Source organism: Micromesistius poutassou (assembly GCF_964030765.1).
Source record: "Micromesistius poutassou genome assembly, chromosome: 11".
In the NCBI taxonomy this organism is placed as follows: domain Eukaryota; kingdom Metazoa; phylum Chordata; class Actinopteri; order Gadiformes; family Gadidae; genus Micromesistius; species Micromesistius poutassou.
In genome coordinates this window covers 10,848,437-10,861,013 of record NC_140281.1, presented here as the reverse complement: position 1 = coordinate 10,861,013, position 12,577 = coordinate 10,848,437, and the positions used below count along the sequence as shown (strand labels likewise).

At 42.2% G+C, this 12,577-nt stretch overlaps 1 protein-coding gene across 2 annotated transcripts; it reads left to right on the top strand.

The window, feature by feature from the left end:
* Window positions 1-968: 968 nt before the first annotated feature.
* tfap2a (transcription factor AP-2 alpha) lies at window positions 969-10,951 on the top strand (the record flags this gene model as incomplete). Of its 2 annotated transcripts, none has more annotated exons than XM_084475603.1 (7): window positions 969-1,019; window positions 3,546-3,965; window positions 5,011-5,062; window positions 6,633-6,858; window positions 7,814-7,932; window positions 9,463-9,604; window positions 10,663-10,951. In XM_084475603.1, the coding sequence occupies 7 exons, from the start codon at window positions 969-971 to the stop codon at window positions 10,949-10,951; spliced, it is 1,299 nt and encodes a 432-aa protein (XP_084331729.1). The 2 variants fall into 2 exon arrangements, with proteins under 2 accessions (XP_084331729.1, XP_084331730.1); XM_084475604.1 differs by lacking the exon at window positions 969-1,019 and adding an exon at window positions 2,976-3,002.
* Between the last annotated feature and the right edge of the window lie 1,626 nt (window positions 10,952-12,577).

The following is a 12,577-nucleotide window of genomic DNA, read 5'->3' as shown; positions in this document are numbered from 1 at the left end:
TTTCATTAAGAACAACTGGTTGTAAATGTACCCCACCAAAAATGGTAATGCAGCTTTAAACGAAAGACCAACGCCTAAAGAGAGCCGGCGACCTGTCTGGTGACCCCCAACCTGCTGAGGTGAAGGCTGGGCCGGCGACAGGTCTGAGCCCGGCTCCCCCACCGCCGCTCATTCACATGAAACGAGCCCATGTTGTTGTGTTAATTATTTACATTCCCCCAAACCTGTGTCCTTACAGGTAGTCAATAGACCTGTATAGCAGCTTAGAATGGCTTCCCTCTTTAGCATAACACTGATTCTCAAGGTCTACTCTCGGTCTCAATGGGTTAAAAATAACATGTTTATAAAAAAAATAGGCTACAGAATAGTACAGCATCGCCAGCCCCATCAGTCAGAGGAGACGCGGGAGGTGGTTTGCGTGTGTGGCCCTTTTGGGTCGCGGTTCAATTCTTGCAAAAATTGGCTTGATCAATTAAAAATCCATTGTGTGGGAAAAAGTCTGAAAACATGTTTTTAATTATAATAACACTCTAATAGTAGGTCTGCACATTAGGTTATCTTCACTCCGTTGTTATGAAAGCATTGCCCAGAACTTGTATCGTCGTTTGTTTAAGGATAGTGATATAAACTCATGTATTGTGCTCGTGTAAGGCTACACTCGTTGCTAAATCGTAGAAAGTATTACACGGGAGGCTATAGTTTTTACCTGTGTGCTGTCCATTGGTGTTGTGAGCAGCAGATGGGGGGGAATCAGACGGCTGTTGATATGCTAATGAGGCCCTATGCCCGCGTTATTACAGCGCTGCGCGACTCGTTCACTTCCACCATTAGAGGGAGACCTCAGAGCGCAGACAGACAAGTCCACAGCTTCAATAAAAAATTGTATTTTTTTCTGAGCGGGAGCCCTATTCACTGACTGAGAACAAGGCTTAGGCGATACTTATACTCAATATCCACCTCAGCAATCCATGAAAATGCTCTGGAAATTAACTGATAACATTAAATATGAAGAATGTGAGGTAAGGGACTCGTGTTTTGTTTGTATGGTTATATTTTTTATACTTAGATGTGATTATGGTGTTTTTTAAGATTAGGCCTATGTGTTTTTGTAATCTTTCAGTTTTGACAGTGACACATTTATTTAAGGATTGCTCAGATACTATTTAACAAAATTAGGTCTAATCATAATAATATCCATACTACAATTAATAATAGACTAATAGACCAAAAATGAAAGCAATTGTAAGAATAAACTCAAATTAAGAATAACCACGCTACTTATAATATAATCTTCAAAACGATACCATGTTTTCATAATTTGTTTTTTATCAATATTTTTCTCAATAAAATAATAAATTGTATTTATATGTTTGAATATATATTATTCAAATAAAATATGTTTTGACAATCTACAGTTTAGTTAAATGTTTTAATTAAGCATGGGTTTTATAATGCAGAAAATATTATTCCTGTCAATTAATTCGCGCGACATCTTTCCTTTAAAACGTAGTTCATGGTCTTGTCTATTTTAGTATTTTGCATGTGCGAGCAGAGTGCATGTATGGCAAAGTGTCGATGATAATGCTGTTATAATATTATAATACAATATGCGGTCATAATATTGCTAATGTCCAGCGTGCTGAAGCCAGTCCAACGTGTTTTTATTCTTGCACAGTTTTTATTCTTGCACATTGCAGTGACACCACGAGCAGAAAAATAAAAGCTCCATTTTATTATGTACGCTTTGAAATATAATATTTATAATTATTTACCATCGCGTAGTCCTATGGGTTTGAAGATACAATCTTTAAATAAGATCGAATCCCTTTTAAGAGGAGATGATTTGAGTGGATGCTGCTTGCAAAACGCGTGTGTTCGTACAATATAATAAAGGGTGACTGTGTCTCTACGAGCGTTTTAAAGTATAAGCCACTAGATTCGAGAAGGTGCTTTCAATTTATATTCCTGCTTTTGTCGGAAAGAAAGTTTGTTCGCATGTCCAGGCTCTGCCGTCTGGTATTGTGGATTCATTCTTCGCACAGATACAGTGCAGAGAGGGCCGTGGAGGGAGGCGATAGCAGAGAATGGAATGAGCCGTACAGTAAAAACGAGAAGGTGCCAGTCTAGGTGCTTATAGCGTTTGGCTGGATATTTTCACACAATCGAGAGGGGTGTACATTGTTTCCATCTACAGCCTCCTTCCTCTTTCTCTGCTCCTTCCTTCATTCTGTCTTTCTTTCACTTTTCGCCTTGCCCTCAAACCTTTTAAAATGTCCCCCCCCTCGCTCTGATTCGTCCAGAGCTGGAGAATGTGCCTCTTTTTGTCTCCCTCTCTCGACTCCCCTCCTCACTCCCTCTCTCACTCACTCACTTACTCACTCCCTCTTTCTCGCTCTCCCTCCTCTCTCTCTCTCCCTCTCTCTCTCTCTCTCTCTCCCAATCGCTGATTAGATATACTGATTTCTTCTTTCAATGGACGTCATTTAGTGCAGACTCTGCCTTGAGTTGCCTTTCCTCGCTTCACGCTCGATTTCCGACCATTCTTTTCCTTATTAAGCATTCGTGTCATATTAATAGTCATGAGTATCTACTATTAGGAGTCCAGAGGAAGAGGAAGAACGAGCAGATCTGTGCTAAATATGAGCTCAGGCGAAGGGACGGCAGCACTGTGATAGAACCGGGAGATCGGGGAGAGAAAAGGGATACCGAGAAAACTTTCAACCTAAACCCACCCAGACCGTCCGTATCTGCGATTTTTAGTCTCAAATGAAGGGCAGTGGGAATCTAACCAAATTCTGATGGATTATCGTCCCGCCGTGGCTCGTATCTGACCGCTGGGCACCGTGATCTTTGCAGTGTGAAAGCCGATTTCTGAGGGGTTTCATTTTTTTGTTGGCTCAGAAATCCCTGTTGATTTTACAACGTTTTTTGAACTAAATTTCTTCTTTTTTTGAATCGCACGAAAACCATTACAGATGTTGGTGCACAGTTTTTCCGCGATGGTAAGTTGCAGGGCTATGGGACCGATACTTTGATCTGAATGCGTTTCTGTCAGCATGGTCGCTATAATAACCCTTCGTAAATGATATAAATAGACTACATACAGTGGGCCTTGTTCGAATTGTGTTTAAAATTGTATCAGACTTGGAATTTTCAAATTGTGTAGTGTTTCTTGTTATTGTTTACTTTTAAGATATTTGCAAATGCATATGAAGCTTAAACCATTGTCTTATATTGACATCCTATGCACTTTAGTGAGGGACATCGTCCTTTCAGATTCTCCTATACGCTTTGCGACATAATTGTTATGATTTCACGTTGTGGAGCGTCCATATGGCTCCTCGATCCATTTCGAGGAAGCTTCTTGGGCCATATAGCCTATTGGATGCCGGCCAGATATGAGACTGCTAAACATTTTCTCGCAACGCCTCAGCTGGCCTATACTGTGCTCTATAGTCAATTTTGGTGTGTAAATAATCTTAAAATAACCTCCAAGAGAGGAGCCTTTCCTAACCACGTCTCCCTCCATCTCTCCCCCCGAATAGGACCGCCACGACGGCACCAGCAACGGGACAGCTCGGCTACCTCAGCTGGGCGGCGTTGGCCAGAGTCCGTACACGAGCGCCCCGCCGCTCTCCCACACGCCCAACTCCGACTTCCAGCCTCCATACTTCCCGCCACCCTACCAGCCCATCTACCCGCAGTCTCAGGACCCGTACTCGCACGTCAACGACCCGTACTCTCTGAACTCCCTGCACGCCCAGCAGCAGCCCCAGCACCCGGGCTGGCCGGGCCAGAGGCAGAGCCAGGAGAGCAGTTTGCTCCACCAGCACCGCGGCTTGCCCCACCAACTGTGTCGGGAGTATCGCAGGGAGGTGCTCCTACCTTCGGGCCACGGACTTGATTCGGGACTGTCAGATTCTATCCCTATTCATGGAATACCTCATTCTTTAGAAGACGTCCAGGTAAGAATCCATGGCTCTTCGTTTAGTGGCATTTAAAATTAATTGCGTTGTCCTATTTTTTGCTATGTTTATAAATGTATTATGAGAACTCATAATACTCATACTCATAGTGTTGTTTTTATTATGATTATTATTATTATGATTATTATTAGTAATATTATTATTATGCTGCTATTCATTTATTTGGAGCAGGCCAAAAATGAGCATGAATCTGCTTATGTTCTCATATTATTTTCTGAACGAAATATGTAATGGTTAAAACTATCAGTTGTCTTTAAATGTTGGGGCAGTTTTTAATTCATCATTAGGCCTAATTGAAGATAAACGCTGGATGTTGTCTTACGTTATTAGTAGGCCTACCAAGTAGTACATTATTTAAAATGTTTTGTTTTAATACTTTAATGTGTTTAGATTTACATTTTAGGGCTTCTTTATTTATTCAAAGATAAACTAAAAAAATCCTTGGTTAGGATGTTAAATGCGAGGCACTAACTATATTTAAAAATACACCAGAGAGCGACTGTGATTTTTAATAGGTTATATGGACATCATTTATAAAGCGTTATCTCCTCAAGAATCCCCGATTAAATTGGAAATATTCTTAGGGAGTTTTTATAAAAAAAAGACGGAAAAAAACACCAATGATTTTTAATTAGTTCATAGGCCTTTAATAGGCTGAGCTGCCACAATTACTTTCCAATCTAGATTAGTAGTTTCCAAGCTAGGGTGGCAATCTCAAGGCGAAATTAGGTCAATATTATAGGGCGACACAGCTTTATTATTTAAGTCTGTGTTTGTATGACAATCGCCGAATCGCCGAATCTAGTTTTTTTTTGTAATTATATAGTTTGCCGTCGAATTAATTGCAAACATTTATGGACAGAAACACCACGTAGGCCGAGAGCCTCGACGTTGGATAATTGTGTTCGCTAATGGTTCCGGGCTTGTTCGTGCAGAGTACCCATGCGTGCATTCGCTCAGAAATGAGCGTACAATTCATTTTTATTTCATCCTCAAATTGACCATTTTTGCGTTTTTGTCTTAGCATGTCGAGGACCAAGGAATCCACATTCCCGACCAGACAGTAATTAAAAAAGGTAAGCAATTTATTTTAAGATATCAAGCATGTTTCCGCAAGCTGCACACTCCACTCCAAATTCAACCCAAACACACACACACACACGCGCGCGCGCGCGCGCACAGTCTCGCGCACACGAATACATACAAACACACACACACACACACACACACACACACACACACACACACACACACACACACACACACACACACACACACACACACTCACACACACACACACACACACGCACACACACACGCGCACACACACGATTCTGCTCGAGCGAACTCGATGCAATGCGGTAATGCCTGACTGATCTGACGGGGGCTAATACGCAGTAGCCTATTTTTCATTACATGGTTTCCAAGTGCATCAAACTCGTCCACCTTTTTTTTTTTTTTTTTTCTTCCGATGATGGAATTTACTGTCAGCATTTCAGAGTAGCGAAAGATGAGTAGAGCTGGTGGGGCTTTGTTGCTTTATTGCATGGATGGTCAAAGATATAGGCGTGGGCTACATTATCTATGGTGGAAGCCAATGGCTATTCGCCTTCCATGGTGGAATCTAAAATGGAAGATACTGGTGCTGTAGCACAGAGAAGCACGCGAGAAGCCAAGACCAAATGTACACATTTCATAATGATAATAATAATAATCTCATTTGCAACGCGATCCAGCCCTAAGTAGGGATCAAAGCACATTGGTCCGTTATAGATTATTGTGTATTTCCTGTTCTCTTTATTTAAGGCATGAACTTCAGAATGAATTTGATTGATGGGAGTACACCACGAAGTAGCCCCTTTTCACGGTCAGACGTATAAGGCCTTGCGCAATGTGCGTGCCTTTTGTCAGGTCAAATTAGATGCGCACGAGATAGATCTTGAGAGAGGCTCTTTCTTCCCTTCTCCAGATCAACATGATAATTGGCTTCTTATATTAGTAATCTCAAGAGTTCGTTTGACTCCTATTGTCTCTATTAGGCTCCCCTGAGCCATTAATGTCACAAGTGATCTATCCAAAGGCGCACAGTCCCCTTTGTCTCTGGTTACTGCGCACAAAACGGTGTAAAGCCCACTGTAGCCCCCCGATGTGAAATAACACGTGCGACGGTGCTTCGCTGGTAACCGAGGAGAAGTCTAAATATGTAGACATCAGCGTCGCTGTTGCGGCTGCACAATCGATCCCAGCGTCGCGCGCGCCTTGGACCATGCAGGGCTGCGCGCGGTTCAGGGCAATGTTTTCGTTTAAGATTTCGCGATAGGAATATCTGAGCGGTTATTAGGACAGTCGTGCCTGTGGTTATTTTTGTAATATTTGTTCCCGATCGTTATGATTAATATTATAGTTATTATGATTATCAACATATTTTAAATTATTATAATTAATAGCCTATTATTGTGTGGATTATTGTGGTGATTGCTTATGAATTATATAGTGTACACTGTAGCCAGGCCTTGGGGGTCGCTGAACCCTGTTGGGCCTAAACCTTCCTTTGCTGTTATTTAAGGCTTTGCATTCACAGAGCACGTTCTCTCCTTCTCCCTCATCTCCCCTTCCTCTCCACCGCTCCCTCCGTTTCCTTGCTAGGTCCAGTTTCTCTATCCAAGAACAACAACGTCTCTGCCATCCCGATAAATAAGGACGGTCTCTTCGGCGGCGTGGTGAACCCCAACGAGGTGTTCTGCTCGGTTCCGGGTCGCCTCTCCCTGCTCAGCTCCACATCAAAGTACAAGGTCACTGTGGCGGAAGTACAGAGACGCCTCTCGCCACCCGAGTGCCTCAACGCTTCTTTGCTGGGAGGGGTGCTGAGAAGGTGAGGCGGTCTAGAACCCCCCCCCCCCCCCCCCCCCCACATCTCTCTAACTCTGTCTATTTCTCTATCTCCCTGTCTGTCTGTCTTTCTCTATCTTTTTATCTCTCCCTCTGTCTCTGGTTCCTATCCTCTCTCTCTCTCTCTCGCTGTGTGTGTGTGTGTGTGTGTGTGTGTCTCTCTCTCTCTCTCTCTCTCTCTCTCTCTCTCTCTCTCGCTCTATGTCTCTGTCTCTCTCTCTCCCCCTCTCTCTCGTTCTCTCTCTCTCTTTTTCTCTGTCTGTCACTCTCTCGCTCTCTCTCCCTTTCTCTCGTACACCATCTCTTTCTCTCTCGCTCCCTACTGAACTCCCTTCATTTTCTCTACTCTCTCTTTTTCTCTGTACCAAGAATAATTAAAATCGACCAACCATGACACCTAGCTCCTGCATTTAAAGCAGGGGGGTCTGTTAAATTCCATATTAACTTCCTCGGCGCACTGAATTTCTCGCTCTCTTCTCCCACCCCCTCCTCTCGGTCTCTCTCTCTTGCTCTTCATGTGTAGCAGCCCGCAAATTAATGTAGTAGGCCATAGTCTCTTTCAACCCCAGCTCTATAGGCCCAGTGAAGGTATTACAGATGAAAACATGGGTCTCCAATGAACTTTTTAGTGCTGCAGATATGCAGTCGGTATAAATAGGCCTGTTACTATCAAGTATTTATTAAATAATTGCATAAAGGCCTAGTAGGCCTATTTGTCAGCGGGGCCGGTTGGTTAATTCATTTCAAATCGACTTTAGCGTTCCTATACTCTTTAGACTGCCTGATTTTGAAATAATCTATTTTAAATAATATTCATCCATTTGCACATCTTTTTGATCTTGGGGAAAGTAGGCCTGCGTTCCCTATATATTATAAATGATTCTTCCCGGAAGATTATTCCAATGCTTATATCTCTATTTTGTGTGTTTTGATCATAGGGCAAAGTCTAAGAATGGAGGCAGATCCTTAAGGGAGAAATTGGATAAAATTGGCTTAAATCTCCCTGCTGGCAGACGCAAGGCGGCGAACGTTACCCTGCTGACGTCACTAGTTGAAGGTAAGTTCTTGTTTGCATTGTGAATCTCTTCGTTTTGTCGGTTCCGCGATAGCAGGTGCCTGTGAACAAGGGGTTTCTCAGTGCACAGAGCGCTCGAAATCAGCATATGCACTCATCCGTGTAATTTGGACTGACTTTGCCTCGCAAGTAATAATGCATGAAGGATATGTGTGTGTTTGGAGAGAGAGAATGCTACAGGCCGGCTGATAATTGTAAAGCCTTTACACCATGGGTCCATCGCTTGTTCAGTGTATAGGCCTAGTTTTGTTTTGGTCAAATTTGAAATGAAGTTAATGGTTGGGTATGGCTTACTTATCAGCAATGTGTGAACAATTCGTTTATTTATCCATCGCAGATGGCTTAAAACGGTAATATTTATTACAAAATTCATAGCGGTGAGGCCTGGGACGGATGACAGATTGGTGTGGATTTCGGTGCATATTTTATGTTGCATGTTAATGTGTGACGCTGACCTATTGAGAAGCCCGGCCTTTATAATATGGGCACACTAAAGAAAAAATTACTCAATTATGTCAAAATGTGTTAAAATGTATTTTCCACCACTGGATAAATCCATTTTGCTTGCAGAGTTGAAGCATATTATTCAGTGCAGTGGTATTTGGTGTGTGGTGGGTTTTAAAGGTGAACGGCTGCGCTGGTTCATTGGTCCCTGTTAATAATTATTGCAGAAGAACACCGCTCATTGTGGTTCGTTTAAATGTGCTGCTGTGTGTTATGTGATATTTGTTGTTGTTGTGGTGGAAATGTATAGGGATGCTTTTGGGCCAATGTGAATGGGCTAGTGTACGAAGACAAACGGATATCTTTATTCCTGAAGGGCCTTTATTGTTTATGATCCACTTCATTTTATGGAACGAGTTTACTGGCCCTCAGCTCTAAGACTAATTGGCGCATGCGTCCTTCCGGGTACAGGCTTATGGGCAGGAAACCCGGCAGTAAAAAAAGAAAAAAACCCAACTGTTTCAGGAAATTAAAGGCAAAGACTTGGAGAAAGAGAGAGTGACCCCTAGTCTTGGACTCCGATGGATTGGAGTCTGCTCATTGCTGAGGCATGTAGGCCTAATGGGAAAACGATAGCCTACTTTTGGAAATGGATTCAACGAGCATGCATTATCATTTACACAATAATGTAAGCAACGAGTCATTGGTAATCAATGACATGGGGTTAAAGTTGACGTTCCATCTGAGTGTGCATTTCATTCACTGCTATTGTTTTTTACTTCCATGTGTTACACAACTAACGATATAACGCATGGGCTATACTGTGAGCTTCGGCATATTGACAACTTGCAGATCTCTTTTATACCAGTGCTTATTGTTGGAGAGGTCTAACGGTGGTTTGGACTTCATCAGTCTGACACAATAGGTCATGGTTTGAAGGTCTGCTCTGGACCCGTGCTTTTCTATTCGATTGGTCAGTTGGTCATCGGGGCAGTGTTAATTGCTGTGCGGGGCCATTGCGGGGCCTATGACACACAGACGTACTTATTGCGATGTTTCCTTTCTCAGGCGAAGCCGTACATCTTGCCAGGGATTTTGGTTATGTATGCGAGACAGAGTTTCCAGCCAAGGCAGTAGCTGAATATGTAAACCGTCAGCATTCCGACCCAAACGAACAAGTCCAAAGAAAAAATATGCTATTGGCGACGAAGTAAGTGCTATTATCACATTTTATTACACTCATATTATCACTATTTCATTAGATCAAATTCAAAACGCATATTAAACACGCGCACACACGCGTACTCACGCGCACTCACAAACACACGCACACACACACACACACACACACACACACACACACACACACACACACACACACACACACACACACGCACACATGCATGCACGAACACACACACACACACACACACACACACACACACACACACACACACACACACACACACACACACACACACACACACACATGCAATTTCATTTTATACTAATAATAACTGCCTGAATTATTGTAAATACATTGTATGATGCAGTTTAACAAAACCAGCACATTCCACACTGGTCTGAATAGCTTTCAAACAGATACGACTATTACAACTTTCAACTTTCAGATGTTTGACGATGATATTGTTCTGAACAGCGGGCATTCACTGACAAATTCCTGTAGCATCCATACCTATTTAGTCATAATTAACTCAGTGAACACACATTTGTTTCACGAGCCAACCGGTATTTGAAATCCCCATACTGACTTTTATGAGCCTAAGTATCTTCCATTCATATCCCTTTAATTATTATATTCACATAGGCCTATATGAATCGACTTAATCGACACAGCCACAAGTAGGCCCAACCGAGCTACAACCATATTATCGCACTATAATGGGCTGTTGTATTGATAATAAAGCCAAACTATAAAATAGCATTAGGCCTACACATTTGCAGCCTTTGCTCACGCAAACACTTTTCATTCAAATTCCTATGAGATCAAATAGAAACGTAGTTTAGTTTAGCCTGTCATTAAACGAAAATAAACATGATACAAACAGGATACACATGCTCTCAGGCCGTCCTGCACTATTGATGATGGACCCGGATAATTAAACAGCTGTCAATTATTATGACAGCGGATTTCATCACCATCGGTGTCAATGTTTTTTTTGGTCGATCAAAGCTCTCGATAATGAGCTGGACTTTTTGAGCTCTCTGACTGGTAATTAACACGACGTTTTCTTCACCCTCCTTTAGGCAAATTTGCAAAGAATTCACAGACCTGCTTTCCCAGGACCGCTCGCCGTTGGGGAATTCTCGACCACAGCCTATTCTTGAACCCGGGATTCAGAGCTGCTTGACCCATTTCAGTCTAATTTCTCATGGATTCGGGACCCCCGCCATGTGCGCGGCCCTCACCGCCCTCCAGAACTACCTAACCGAGGCCGTAAAGGCCATGGACAAAATGTACCTCAACAACAACCCAAACAGTCACTCAGACAGCGGGTCGAAAGGCGGAGACAAAGACGAGAAGCACAGAAAGTGATTCCCACCTGCCAAGTCGCCCAGTCACCCTCCACCCACCGCCCCAGCCCCCCCCCCTCCCCACCCAATATAAATATTATAAATACATCAAACATATTATTGATCGAGTTGAACGTGCCATTTCCGGGTCTCGCACCGATTTACGTTTGTTTATACTCCACCACTTCTACTTTGGATTCATGAGGATGGGAAGCAAGAGTTTTCTTCCGAGCATCCACCAATAGGAAACAGGCCTGTTCAAAAGAGAGAGAAAAATAAGCCACGCAACAGAGGAACTTCTAGCCGGTGGGAGACGAGGTGTCCTGCAGCATCCGGAAGACCTTTTTTTATGTAGGCCTACTCCCCTTATTTTTATGAGCTACAACGAACGGACTGAAAACACAGAGACCCTAATTCTACGATTGTAGCCGTGTGACAACAAAAAAAAGCAAAAGAGGATGAATTCTTATCAGTATTGTGAATAATAAACTTGAAAAAAGAAATTCTCCATAGCTCCATGTCATCAGTAGACTCACCCTCTTCAAGCGACCAACTTGAACTTTTGAATTTCAACACGATTCACGGTTATATAAGGGAATCAGTGTTCATGTATGTATATATTTATTTATGTGTAATTTAATGGGAATTGTAAATATGGTGCGTCTGTTGAAACTTCTTTTTTTATTTATCTGGTGCCTCCTGTTTTAGTGGGTTTGGATATTCGGTTAGTTCTTCATGTGATTTTATGGTTCTTAGAAAACTGAAGTTTGGGGTATTTTCTCTGGGATATTTCAATTCAGCCCTCTTGTAGCATGTTGAGGCGACATTGAAGCAAGTGAACAAATTTAATAAAAATAAACTTCAATTTCTCTCTCTATATATATCATCCTTATTCAGTTTTTTTAAGTGAGGAAGAGCATACGTGAGACCCCGCCAAGAAATGTCTTTGTGTTTCTATTTTGTTGTTTTTCTACAAGCTTTTATGTGTCGTGCCATTCAGAATACGTTTCACCTCTCGTTCTCTCCTTGAAGCACCATAAAAGCAATAAATTGATTATTGTCTTTTTTTAATGTTTGAAAACATTGAAAAACATTTTGGGACCACCTGGTATATTGTTATGTCCGATTATGTCCGAAATTGGAGGCGGTTTTAGCTGTATTGTATAGACACGTGCTGGCAATAGTTCCCATGCCTGTCAATGTATTATAGTCCTTTGTTGCCCAGAAAAAAATAAATATTTGATACGCTTCATGTCGATTTTTATTCATAGCTTTTAATTTTTTTTTAGTCATTGTTGATACGCCCGCATGTATTTTGGTTCTTGGATATTTCTCACTATTCACTACGGTTACAGTAATTGCGTTTAAGTCTCCCTTGGCGATTGCTCCTTGCAATAAGCAGCTGAACTCATTGTTTCCCACAAGTATAATACAAAAAAAAATAACTTTAACCTCTTTCGTTCAGAGCACGGGTTCTCTTGAAACGAACCACTCTTTTGCAGGCCAAATGACACACAATGAATATATTCCCGTTTGAAGTGTGTTCGGCGCTGAAGCCCTGCAGCCAAACCCTTCCTAAAAACCAGGGAGATGTAGGCTATAGACGGCGTCCGGGTGTAATGTTTGGTTGTTACACTCTTAGGCCTAT